This window comes from Pteropus medius, unplaced genomic scaffold, assembly GCF_902729225.1.
Source record: "Pteropus medius unplaced genomic scaffold, Ma_sr-lr_union100, whole genome shotgun sequence".
NCBI classification, from domain to species: Eukaryota; Metazoa; Chordata; class Mammalia; order Chiroptera; family Pteropodidae; genus Pteropus; species Pteropus medius.
The window spans coordinates 11,427,189-11,439,970 of NW_024350924.1; the positions used below are offsets into that span (position 1 = coordinate 11,427,189).

General features: G+C 57.2%; 2 protein-coding genes across 4 annotated transcripts in view; one reads left to right on the forward strand and one right to left on the reverse strand.

Annotated features, from left to right (window-relative positions):
• The window catches only part of SETDB1 (SET domain bifurcated histone lysine methyltransferase 1), a 23,772-nt gene extending 22,507 nt beyond the window's left edge, over positions 1–1,265 (forward strand). Inside the window, exons 22-23 of the mRNA XM_039841549.1 lie at positions 165–253; positions 439–1,265. Of these exons, the coding sequence (XP_039697483.1) occupies positions 165–253; positions 439–556 (207 nt within the window). The 3' untranslated portion in view covers positions 557–1,265. The remainder of the gene's footprint in view (positions 1–164; positions 254–438) is intronic.
• On the reverse strand, positions 1,214–11,122 carry CERS2 (ceramide synthase 2). 3 transcript variants are annotated; one of them, XM_039841548.1, is made up of 11 exons: positions 11,044–11,122; positions 4,787–4,960; positions 4,300–4,417; positions 4,003–4,121; positions 3,729–3,786; positions 3,577–3,627; positions 3,258–3,350; positions 2,946–3,074; positions 2,659–2,765; positions 2,393–2,546; positions 1,214–2,193 (listed from the first exon to the last, which is right to left on the reverse strand). In XM_039841548.1, exons 2-11 carry the CDS (start codon positions 4,957–4,959, stop codon positions 2,053–2,055), a joined length of 1,143 nt encoding a protein of 380 aa, XP_039697482.1. In that variant the 5' UTR covers position 4,960; positions 11,044–11,122; the 3' UTR covers positions 1,214–2,052. The 3 variants fall into 3 exon arrangements, with proteins under 3 accessions (XP_039697482.1, XP_039697481.1, XP_039697480.1); XM_039841547.1 differs by lacking the exon at positions 11,044–11,122 and adding an exon at positions 9,593–9,744; XM_039841546.1 differs by lacking the exon at positions 11,044–11,122 and adding an exon at positions 5,934–6,311.
• Between the last annotated feature and the right edge of the window lie 1,660 nt (positions 11,123–12,782).

Here is a 12,782-nt window from a genome sequence, read left to right on the forward strand (position 1 = left end):
TTGTTATAAATTCTTGATCTCTAAGGATCTTAAAAAGGTAGCTTTCTTACAAAAATCTCTGCTATGATAGGGATCAGATGGCATTATTGTTGTCCAACTCTCACTGACGCCACAAAGCCAGATTGTTTTCTTGGTTCTTATTGGCCCTGTCCTTAAACCTACAGCACAGTTGCAGCCCCAACCTGTTTGTCCAGAATGTCTTCGTGGATACGCATGACCTTCGCTTCCCCTGGGTGGCCTTCTTTGCCAGCAAGTAAGAGGGAGCCAGGAAAGGGGATGGTTGGGTAGGAAAAGCAGCCCAGCATGGGGAAGGGATGAAGACAACTGAAGTCCCTGGGCTCCTCCTCCCTGCACGATCCAGCTCCGCCTGCACACTAAGCCCAGGCAGCTGCGGTATCTGCTGTCCCCACCACAGTCCACCCTTTTCTTCCCCTGTAGGAGAATCCGGGCTGGGACAGAACTTACTTGGGACTACAACTACGAGGTGGGCAGCGTGGAAGGCAAGGAGCTGCTCTGCTGCTGTGGGGCCATCGAGTGCAGAGGGCGTCTGCTCTAGGGCACAGACTCGCTCCTCACTGCTCCCTTCCTGAGCTGCCCTGGCCTCAGGACCTGGGTCTTCCTGACTGTTGAACTCTGGGCCCCAAGTCTCCAGGCTACTGCCCCAGCTCCTGGCTCACAGGAGTCGGGGTTCTGGATCAGGAGATCTCTTCCACGTGGTGCTAGCAGGCAGGGTCCCTCGTCCCCCTCAGGCACTAGGGGGCGGGGAGGGGCCACTGCTCTAACCTGGGCCTGACATCCCTCAGTCCTCAGTCCTCAGTCCTCGTGGCTCATCCCTCCCTTCCGACTCCTTTGTTCAAGTGTTCATGCATCTAACCGACTGTTCTGGAAAGAGGGCTGTGTGTTTACTACCCCTGGTTTGTATTGTTTCTTGAAAGTCTTTCAACAAGATGCTAAGACTAAGGTTGTGGTTTGGTTTTCTTTCCCTCAGCCCCCACATTCCCAGTTCTGGGTCTTTCAGTGAGACATCTGTCCCCCCTCCCCGCCCATCCTCCCCAGTGGGCAGCTGTCATTAATCTTATACTTTCTCTACCTTTGCTCTTTCTTATTTGCCATGTGAAATTTAAAACTGTTATGTGACCATGCGGAAGACTACCTTACTTTGCTTAGTTTACCACCCCCGTCTCAATTCCTAATAGTTGCAGAAACATGTTGCCATCTTTTACTTAATCTTTAATATATTTTAATTAAAAAAACCATTAACAGTACATTTTGGTCTGACGTGGTCCCTCTGCTAAAATGTCAGGTGCTAGCTGTAATTCTGGCTTTAAAACCAAAACCCCAAATGTTTAATAAATAAAAAGAAATTAGAACTAATTGCCATTCTACTCCAAACCAGCTAGCCTAGGGGAAGAGGCCAGAGAAAGGAGGCAGTAAGATCTTGGACCTGTGACTACAGGGACAGCTGGCAGAGAAGTAACACAGACTGTCCACGCAGTCCCCAGTGTGGTGCCCCCCACCCCCATTTTTGGCACAGGCAGGGCAAGGGTCATGTGCCCCTTCCTGCACTCAATTCACTTGCATCTTAGGAGGGAAAACTTTGGTTTCTGGTCCAAGTTAGGGAGCTTGGAAAGGTGAGCCTTGGTCCAGCTTTGGCAGAAAGAGGCCCACAGGTGGAACAGTAAGGCACAACCCTGGCTCTGGAGGTCAGGGAGTCAAAGGCAAACGGCCAGATTCCGAAGTGTGAGGAATGTGAGTTGTGAACCCCGTGCCTAGAGCTGAGGAGGGGTCTTGAAAGCGATGGAAAGGACAACTCGGACAATGAGACCATCCCCCTTCTAACAAAGGGTGTAACCAGGCTCCCCAGGTAGAGAGACCAGGGGGCAGGCTGGTTAGGGTTTGGTTGAAAGGCAACTGGGTGACAGCGGGGAGGATGGGGGCGCAGAGGAGAACTCTCCTCTCTTCCTTTCTCTCCAGAGCTTAGTGACCCTGTGGGGAGGGTGGGGTAGTTCCTTGGCTTTACGCATTAATCTGAGCGGAGCGCAGGGACAATGCTCAGTCATTCTTAGGATGGTGGTTGTTGAGGATGGGGTGGCCATTGGCTAGGGGCCGGCTCTTTGCTCCTCCCCCAGCCACAGGCTCCTCCCCCTCGGAGCTCTCTGTTTCCTCCCGGTCACTGCGTTCGTCCTCTACCTGCTGTGGAAAGCGAGAAGGGTTGAGATGAAGGGTTATTCGATGTCCACAGGAGCCCTAAGGGCGGCCTCTGCACGGGCTTGTTCCAGTCACGCCCAGGGCCCCAAGGTTTAGAGGGAGGGTTGCTTGCCGGTGGCGGGCGGTGTGGGCAGTCTAGAGTTGAGGGCCAGCCGGGCCCACGTAACAGGGACAGCACCCTCACCTTTCCAGTTATGAACTTGTGGGCCATGCGCAAAATGAGGTAGGCCCAGAAGATGTGCAGCGCCTGCAGCACTCCCATCATGGAATTGAAGAAGTAATAGCCGAAGAAGGCGGGGTAGAGCTCCAGTGGGTACACCACGGTGCAGTGCAGGATCCTGGGGCCCGGAAGGGAGGGACAGGATTGTCAGTACGGAAAGGAGGGGGCTGGGGAGGAGGCAGGACTCCCGATTTCACGAGGAGAGGAGCACAGTCTGGCCGCCCACTCACCAGAAGGGCAGGATGACCAGTCGGGTGATGATGAAGACGACGGCAAAGACGATGAAGATGTTGTTGCAGGTGTTTTTCCATCCCGCGTAGTTAAACATCTTGGCTGACTGCACAGACAGCCCCCGTCTGCACGCTCAGACGTACACCCGCTACCACACACCCTGTGCCCGGTCCCAGGAACATCACACGCCCCACCCTGCCCCGCCCCACCCCTCAGAGAAGGACAGAGAGACAGGAGAACCTGTACCAGGGGCTCCGGGTCTGAAGAAATGCCCAGAAAGCCTGACCTCTAGCAGGTAGTCGGAAGAGTCATGCAGCGCCATGATGAGAGTCCCTGCCCGGATGTAGTTGGCGAACCAGGAGAAGCTGATGAGGATGATGGTGGCCACGTGGTGGATGATCTGTTCCTTGAAGTCCTGCAGGAAAGACGTAGGCTCCAGGACTTCTTCCTGTCCCCAGCCCCTGCTACTCCTTCCTCTCCCAGGCTTTCTGTTCCCCCCGTCCCACGGTTCCATCCAAAGTGCCACAAAATCAGAGGGAGGCTGTTCACAGAACTCTATTTGGGCTTCTGGGCTTAATGGCACAGGCCCTTGACCCACCTTTCGCTTGACATCAGAGGCGATGCTGAAGAGCAGGGACCAGTAGAAAGAAAGTTCGATCATGTAGTACCAGTACTGGGAGGGGATCATGCTCTGCAACGGGGGCGCAGGACGTAAGAGGCCGGAGCGACTGGACCCAAGGGTCTCGCCTCTCCAAGCCCAGCCCGTCTGGCCGCTGAGGTGGTTCAACGCCACGACGCCCGTCCCTTCTGCCACGTATTCCCAGGGTCCTCTCTTCACAAGGGGTGTGTGTCCTAGTCCTGTCCTACATCGATTCCATTAGTCACCCCCATGGAAGGAAGTCAGGACCCCATCCTACCTGTATGGGATAGCCCTCCCAAGCCTTCCTCAGGTCATAGAACCAGGGTTTCTGCAGAGAGATGGTGACAGGTTAAAAGAGGAGCCCAAATTCTATGGCCTCCCCCACCTTGCCAGAGAACCGCCTCCCGCCTCCCTGTAATCCCCACTCACATCCACAATGACAGCCATGCCGGCGATGAAAGCAATCAGGTAAAATGTGAATCTCCAGCTGGAAGAGGAAGCGGAAGTGGCCAGGAGAATGGGGGGGACGGGAGCAGCCCTCCAACCGCCCCCAAGAACCAGACCCCTTGGGAACATCAGGACGATCCCGATTCCTCCCTCTTGAATGAGATCTCACCCTGCGCACAGCCACTGCCCCCCCACTCCCGGCATGGCACCCCAAACCTCCCTCTGCCCCCAGCTTCTCGTGCCTTGGCCTCCCCACCTGGCTTCTCGGAACTTCTTGAGGAGACTGGGCCGGTCCTGGTTGCGGCGGCGGCGGAACCAGCGCTCCACCTGGCGGCCGGAGAGCCCGCTCTGCCTGGACAGCAGCTCCACCTCGGCCTGTGTGCAGCGACGGGGCCCGTCACGGCTCGCCCAGAACTCGGCAGCGCCCGCCCGCCCGCCCGCCCTCCCCGGGAATGGCCCACGTCAGCACCACTGCCTCCTCGACTTAGCCACCGGAGCGGCATCCCGACCCAGGCCTCCCCTTCCCCGCTCCGGAGCCGGCCTGCAGCGGTACCTGTTTGGGATGCTTGCCGCTGGTCAGGTAGAAATGCTCCAGGGTGGGGTTGGGGGCTGCCCGCAGTCGAGTTTTCTCCTTCACGTTCAGGAGGGCAGCCAGTGGTGTGGCCACATAACTGGGGAAGGGACATGAGTGAGAGGCGTCTGGCTCTCCTGAACCACCTCAGTCCCTCAGAGGGCCTCAGTTTCCCGGCAACCCTCTCTCCGGCCTCCTTGGGCTGCCCACAGCTGACAAAGCTGCCTGTGTTCACGAGTGACCAGGCGGGGAGGAGGGTGAGAACAAATAACCATTGACGGAAAGGGCCTGGGGGTGCTGGGTCCTCAGGAAGACAATGCTGCCTTCAGTGGGGGGACACATAGTAGGCAGGGACCTGGGTGGCCAGAACACCAGGGTCCAAGACCAATTAAACGGGAAGAGACACTTGAAGTGCAAGAAACTGGGGCTGGCCACCAGGGAAGGCATGGAGGTAGGATGGTATGCTCACAGCTCAAAGAAGTATCGAATGATGAGGAAGAGCAGGGCCAGGGGTAGTGTGATATAGAGGTCTGAGGCTTTGGCGTAGACACGTCCATCTCGGTCTTCTAGATCAGCCCAGGTTAAGTTCACAGGCAGCCACAGCCGTTCCCACCAGAAGTAGTCGTACAAGGTCTGGAGCATCCTGAGTGGGGGCGGGGGGAAAGGGAGAGGGCATCAAAGGGGGCAGCGAGACAGATGACAGTTTTCACAAGCAACAAAAGGAGCAGATGGCAGAGACTCAGCCCCGGGCTCAGGTCCTGGTCATGTGGCCTTGGACGAAGCAGTTTCCTCATCTGTAATATGGTGGTTTTCCAGTTCTGACATTTGCTATTTACTGCAACTGAATGGGATGCTCGCGCCCCCCGAAGTCCTGATTCCCTAGCATTAAGAACCTCAAGTCTCCTGTCATTTCGCTATCCAGCACGGTCTGGCCCAAAAAGCTGTAGCCAACAACCTGAGTAAGGTCAGAGGCACCCTCCCTTCCCGATGACTTTCCAGCCACTAGTCCCCCAGCCAAGCAACTAGACAAACTTCTCAGCCCAGGAAGCTCAAAAGCAGACTGCAGGGCTGAGCAAACCCCTCCACTTCCCCCGACAGCCCATCTAGGCAGCAGGCCCCCTAGGGAAAATGAAGAAGCCAGAGTAAAGCAAAATTATGTCCCCAAATGAAGCTGAGCTCTAGGACAATCGGCAGACAGCAAACTTTTGCACACAAGGTGAACATCCATGCCAAGCCACCTAATACTACACACAGGGCAAGAGAGCCCTAAGGCACCAAAATGAGGCAAGGCTGCTGATGGGGGTTGGGGGACAGCAGACCGAGACAGCAGACCGAGACACCTGGTGAAAGTAAGGGCTATCTCTAAGGCTCATCCAGAAAATCAAATCCTAGTCTGCAGGGGAACACCTGTCACAAATACCCCCAGCTCAGCTGCTTTCCCCGCCCGTCCCCCCTTCCTCCACTGAACAGAAAGGATCCACAGAGGGGTAGTGACCACTTGGATGCCCGAATGAGGGAGGGAATGGTCTGTGGCTCATGAGGGGACAGCAGCTGCTTGGAGCTGAGAGCAGTAAGATGCGCCTGAAGAGTCGGTGGCACTGGAACCAGCACACCACCTGGCAGTCCTGGGACCCATCAGTGAATGCAGCAGATGACAGGGCAGGGCTTCGCAGGCTCCCGTCCCCTGCATCCTCCCAGGAGGGAGGCGAGCTGATGGTCTTCAGGCTGGCCGTGGAACTAAGAGCTGACACAAAAGGCAGGTGGTCGTGCCCCGCCTCCGTCACCAGGGAGGAAAGAGTGGGGAGATTGTCCTCTGTTGTGCGCTGGAGACCAGTGGGTGGCCCTGGCATGAGGCTGATCAGATAGCCCGCAGCTGAACTGGGCCGGGCTGGTCCTCGGCCCCTCCTCCCACAGCTCCGCCCCCACCCAGCACAGAAGCACTTGCGAAATCCCTCTCAGCCTGTCACGGGTCAGTATTCCAGCTCAAGGACTTTACCCTCTTGTCCCCACTCCTGGTCACTGCTCTCTTGGATGAAATCAGAGGTCAGCACTGACAAAGGAGCTTCAGCTCTACCTTCCCCCAAGCCCCCATTCCCCCACCCACGCGCATTCCAGGCCTCGGCTCAGGAGGGCATTGCCCCTTCCCCTTCCCCTTCTACCTTCGCCAGAATAAATATTTAATCAGTTAAAGAGATGGAAGTCTTTTGAAGTGAACAAAATTAAACAATTATGCACAGTGGAACTTTCCCCACACAAGCGTACATGTGTGTGCACACACACACTTTTCCTACAGAAAGTGGTAGAAAATGCAGTAGACAAGGAACAGGTTGGACCACAGGTGGCAGTCCCTCTGGCTTTCCCTGCCCACCTTTTCGCTTAGCTGGATGGGAGGTGGGCATATACCTGACCCAGTCACCTGAGGGCTATGGCTCTTGGAACCCAACTAGCCCTCTGGTGAGATCTAAGGCCAAGGGCACAGACAGGCCTCGGACGCTGGGCCCATCCCACCCCTGGTCAGTAGAAACCGGTGGGACGTTTCTCCTAACGGGGATAGTTTGAGGATTAAGGGTTCAGAGGGCTGGCTGGGATCCCGGAGGGGCAGGCGGAGACCCCCGCCCCGACTCCTGGGCCCAGGAGTGCCTGACGCCAGTCTCGCTCCGACAAAGAAGGCGAGGAGCTGGGGAGGGAGGCAGAGGCATCCAGGGCGAGCCTGGATAGTGCGACTCCCTGAACCCAGGACGGGGAGCGCGGGAGGGGGGTGCGAGCTGTGAGGACACAGCGGGGTGTGTCAGGCGGCCAGATTAACGGGGGCTCTCTCGCACCTGGGTCTCAGGCTTTCTGTGACCACAGCCTTCCCTTGCTGCCCAGGCCTTCCATTAGCACAGGAGCGCTACCCAGTCCCAGTCCCTGCCCCCTGGCCCAGCGGGGAGGGTCACCAGATTCAGCAGGTCAGGACTCGAGTCAACATGGGGGAAGGGAAGACACCGGGCTCCCAGCCGGTGGCTCACACAGCCCACAGAACCAACAACCGCCCAGGGGCCATGGTGGCTGCTTGGCACCGCACACCGAGGGCTCTGCGAACAAAAGGCTGTGACTGGCAACAGGGAGCCGACCTGCTTCTCCAGGCCCCCTGGGCCCTCAGGGCAGTTTCTTGCTTTTCTGGTGGAGAAAAATCACACCTACAGATATTTTTCCAATCACAGAATTTACCTCACACCCCCCCCCCCAATAAAGAGACAATGGAGCAGAAGGTGTGTGTGCATCTCTCAGATTCTGACACACACACACACACACACACACACACACACACACACACACACACACACACACACACACACACACACACACACACACACACACACACACACACACACCTGCCTCAGAGACACAGGCACCGCTTTCCGCTTTCCGAGGCACAGGCTGGAGCACGGCCAGCGGAGCAGGGATTTTGTGGGCATTGGATTACCACGAACTTGAGCTGGCTCAGCCTGGTCCACACCCTTTGCCCCAACTCTGACTGACCCCTCCCAGACCCTCACAGATGCATGAAAAGGGGCAGAGGGTCTCCATGGGAGATTGTAGACCCAGAAGGCAGGGAGGGCAGAAGTCTGAGTCTGTCAGAAAGGGATCTCACAGACTCCTGATAACAGTCCCACTGGCTCTTAGAGCTTGGAGGAAAAACTGAGGAAAATAAAACAGAATCAGCAAGGGAGGAGAGAGTGACAGAGGGTCTCACGGGCTCCCGGGTGCCACTGTAGCCTGAGGAACTACAAAAAAAGAAGTGGCAGGTGACCTGAATAGTCTTCCTTGTTGAAAACTTTACAGGCAGCAACAGCAAGAGGTCATGAACTGGAAGGCTGCAAGCAAATGGACGAAGCCAAGAAGAGGTGTCACTCAGGCTCCAGGCTGCAGGATGGGCCCCAAAACTAGCTTGTCTGGGCAGCCCCATCAGAGGCCCCAACACACCCAACACTGCATGAGCCTACAGCACCCAGGAGTAAGCAGAGGCTGGCAGGTTGAAGAGGGGGTTGGGGGGTACAGGGCTGAAGGGCACAGTAAAGGATCAGCCAGCCTCTGGCCAGTGACAGGGGAAAGAGAAGGCCTTTCCTCCCAGGGGAAAGCTGGCCAGAGGCCCCGGTGAAGGGAGTGGACTGTGGGGCACCAAGGGACACAAGGGACTCTCTTTAGAACAGCGTCTGTTTAGGTCACTGTATGATTAGGGCCAGCCCTGAGGGACGAGGCTGCTGACAAGTCCTTACCCCTAGGAGCCCCAACGCAAGTGCAGTCAGCCACCCACACTCAGGCCCAGTCACCTGGACTGCGGTATGGGACAGTGACCTAACAGATGTGGGAGTGACTGCCTGCTGGATGCTATCCTTGATTGATTTTCTGGCAAGAGGGTCTCGCTCCACAACTCAGGATCCTCAGAACCCCGCCCCAATGCTGGGCCTGGACACTCGGGTGGCTGAGACCAGGTCTGGACGCCAGAAGCCTGGCTTGGGGTGAAAGAGAAACCCCCAAGCTCAGGCCAAAGATTCCTGCCACACACCTGCAATTAACTACTTGCTAGAGAGCCTACGGGCCCGTGATTCGCAAGCTGTGGCAGAGGAAACCAGTTTCACCAGGCTCCCCCGCCACACACACACACCCCATAACGGTTTGGGAGCCTTACCCTTGGGGGGCCGGGGCAGACTCTCAGAGCCACTCCTTCCTGTTTCCCGTTAAGCACATGGACGCTCTGACCTCCCTCCCGGAGTGGGCACAGTACGCCGGGGAGAAGAAAAAGCAGCAAGACCTTCTGTCCCCTCCCACTGTGGCCATGGCCCCGTCCAGGCCAAGGGCAGCGCCGCGGGCCCCTGTCCGGCCGGGGCCTCTCGCGCGGACGGTCACCAAGCCTTGCTACTCCCCCCACGAAGAGGCGCCCGTGGCGCGGGGCCTGGGCCACGGCCCCGCGTCCCCAGCTCCGGCCGCTACCTGTTGCCCAGGGCGGCCTGTCCCGCCCGGCCCGCGGGCCCTCGGGCGCCCGGCCCGCCCTGCCCCAGGCCGCCGCCATGAGCGCGGCCGGCGGAGGCCCCGACCCGCGGCCGCCCCGCCCCGCCCCGCCCGGCCGCCCGGTCTGCGCCCCGCGCCCCCCGCGCCCGGCCCCCCGCCCCCCAGCCGGGCCTCTCCGCGGAGCTGCGTCGGGGCGCCCCCCGCCCCCCAAGTCCTCCGCGGCCGTGCCCGCCGCACCCCTGCGCGCGCTGGCCCCGGCGCCCGGGCGGGGGTCCCCACTCACTCGGCGGCGGCAGCGTCGCGGAGCTGGCGGGGCCGGGGGCCGCTGCTCCGTGTCCCCTCTCGTCCGAGCTCCGGGCCCCTCCGCACTGGCTCGCCCGCCCCTCTCCTCCCCCTTCCGCCCGCCGCCTGCCCGCTCCCTCCCTCCCTCCGCCTCCTCCCGCCGCCCGCGAGCCCGGCCGAGCCGAGGCCGAGCCCAGCCCGGAGACAGGCCGCGAGCCACGGGGCCGGCGGACTGGGCGGGGGCGCGCGCGGCCCGGGCACCCCGCCTGGCCCGAGCCCCCCGCGCGCCCGGGCACCTGAGCCCCCTGCCTGGTCTGGGCGCCCGGGCACCCGAAGCCCCCTCCCGGCCCGGAGGAGTCAGCGCCCCGGGGAGAAGCCCCCGGCCGGGCGGGCTCGTCCAGCCTCTCCGTCTCTCCGTTAAGGGGACGAGGCGGCCCACCCAGGCCGCCCCCACTGCAGCCCGGCAGCCGTCCCCCATTCCCCCTGCCCCGCCGACTGCCACTCCTGCCCCCTCCAGGCCCACTGGGCGCGGAGGCAGGAGGGCGCCCGGCTCCCGGCGGGCGTAGCCGGGGGAGGAGGGGGCGTCCTGCCCGAGTGCCGGACGCCCAGGACCGACCCCGGCAGCCGGCCCTTCCCAGCGCAGAGCCCGCGACCCCTAGGGCGTCCCCACCCTGGCCGTAAAACCACAACGCTCCCACCCAGCAGCCATACAGCCCACGGCAGCGGCACTCATACCCTCCCCGTGTGCTCCGAGAGAGCCAGCCCCCCCACTTTTAGAGCTTTCAATCTACATCACGTTTATCCGTGTTCAAATTCATCTTTTCAAAAAAATGTTTTTTTCGGAGTCTGGTAAAACTGATGTTTCAGTAAGATGCAACATGTTTACTCTGGAAAACTGTCCTTGACTCCCAGCGAGGATGCCGAAGGAGCAAGATGTGTTTGGGGTTTGTTCAGAGAGAGAGAGCTACAGCCTGCTCCATGTAGAGGTAACTTAGTTTTTTATATTGATGAAATGTTGCCATTTGTATACAATCACAGAACCTCTGACAGCAGCTCATTCCATGGTTTATCTAGTCAAGTTCAAGTGCTGACAGGAAGGAGTGTGCCCCCCCCACACACACTAATCCAGTTGGAGGGCTGAGACCTCACTTATAGCTCTTTCTGGAGAGCCAGAGAGGCGGAAGCTGAATGACTTCCAGCCGGTTTGTTCATTTGCTCTGGCAGGGGCACCCCAGCCTAGGCCCACCACCAGAGAACCCAGACCTGTTGTCCCACGCGGTGACCCACCTCCTCCTGAACCCACCCAGGGGACTCCAGCCTTTTTTAGCCCCAGATCTGCCAGTTCTCATTCCCAGCCTCCAGCCCTGTTTTCCTTTGCCCCATTCTGAACTCTTCCCTTATTAGCAAATTTTATAATTTTCGACCCCTTTGTAACTCCCTCCCCACACACACCTTCAGCCTTCCAATTCCAGACTTCCCTCTCCCTTTCTTGAGCGGTCCCCAGAGCCAGCCCTTCTCCACCCACACACCTTCTCCCACGCGTCTCCTCATTGGGCCCCAGCTAGCCTTCCGTCTGTCTCTAACTCCTCCCCACACCTCTGTCCTAGTTGGCCCCCTCTTTTGGCTTCTGAATCTTTTCATCAGTCAGTTTTCCTAATAGCCAGGCTTTCCCAAGTTCCCCACCAGACTTTTTCAACGATTCCTCTGAGAACTGGAGACCAATTAACTTGCTGTAAAGATAACAGAGGGGAGGGGAAGTTTGGGGACAGAAGTTAGATTGCCAAGGCCTGTGAAATAAAGATAAGGGGGTGTACCCCTCCCCCAGGAGACAAAGGAGGAGGTGGGTAGAGAAGAGGAAACCCAGCCTCAGGCAACATTAGAATGATGCTACCAGTTCTGTCAGCTTAATTAGGATACAGGCGCGTGGGCACACACACAGCCTTGGCTGGACCAGGAGGTTTTGAATGCCGCCCTTGTGACCCATCCCCCACTGCCCAGATTGGTATGGCCACGCCCACAGTGCCCCAAGCTGCCTGCCTTGCTGTGACTCACTTCCTCTATACGGCTGCTGAGGTGTCCGGAGGCCTTCAGCCTGGGGTTTAGGTATCTGAGCAGGCTTCTGGGATGGGCGAAGACATGGACCCCAGTTGTGGAAACTGGATCTTCTCAGAGGAAAAAGAACTCCCAATATTCAGTGAAGGGTTTTGCAGAAGATTTCGCAGAGCTCAACAGGCTCCTTAAAACGTTTGAAAACATGGACCCCCAACACCAAAAGGTTTTCATTCACAGAGAAGAATGTTTATGGTGCATTATCTGTGTTAAAGAACAAAATCCAACTGAGTAAATTTGAAGACCTAATAATGGGCTTTATTAAGCCACTGACAGTGAGGCAGCGTCCCCTCCAGCAACTAGAAGGGGCAGCAGGAAATGCAAGGTTTTTGCAGGCACTAAGAGGGTGGGACTAAGAAGTTAAAAGAGCGGATTATTTCAGGCCAGGACATTCTCCTTCAGGGGAAGGCTGGAGGGGGGTAGAGGGTCTTTATCGGGCAAGATTACTCTGCTAAAGTTGATGAGGACATGTCAGACCGAATGATTTAAAATCCCAACGCTGGGAGGAGCCGAAACTGCAATTAGGTCAGTTATTAAGTTTTGGTTTGGTGACTGTAACTTAGCAAAAGTGACTCCATTTTGGCCTGTTTCTTTTTTTTCCCCACACATCTGCTCACAAGCAAATCTATGGTAAAAAAAGAAAAAGAAAAAGAAAAAAAGGAAAAAAAAGAAACTAAGCAAACCACCATGGACATATTTCTGAAAAGAGGGACACCTCGAGAAGAGCCTCTGCCAGGTCCTTCAGGAGATGTTATCAGCCCTGAAGACCGTTCAGTGAAAGGTCGTAGAGGTGGAAGCCGGTGACGCTGACGATTCTGACACTGTGCAGGCCCGGGCGAACCTGTGTGTTTGTTTGTGTCTTAGGTTTAACAAAAAAGTTTTTTAATTTTTTTTTTAATTTTAATAGAAAAAATCTTATAGAATAAGGGGAAAAGCATGAAAATATTTTTGTCCAGCTATACAATGTGTGTGTATTTTAAGCCAAGTGTGATTATAAAAGAACCAAAAAGTTTTTAAACTTTTTAAAAAGTAAAAAAAAAAACAAAAAACCAGTAAGCTAAAGTTAATTTATTATCAAAGAA

Excerpts from the sequence above, each read along its gene's own strand:
- CERS2 (XM_039841546.1), bottom strand. The coding sequence starts at position 6,007 with ATGCAGGGGACGGGAGCCTGCGAAGCCCTGCCCTGTCATCTGCTGCAT. Across the intron at positions 4,122-4,299 it reads GCGGCAAGCATCCCAAACAG|GCCGAGGTGGAGCTGCTGTC; the intron begins GTACCGCTGCAG and ends CGCTGCACACAG. Across the intron at positions 3,628-3,728 it reads GCATGGCTGTCATTGTGGAT|AAACCCTGGTTCTATGACCT; the intron begins GTGAGTGGGGAT and ends ATCTCTCTGCAG.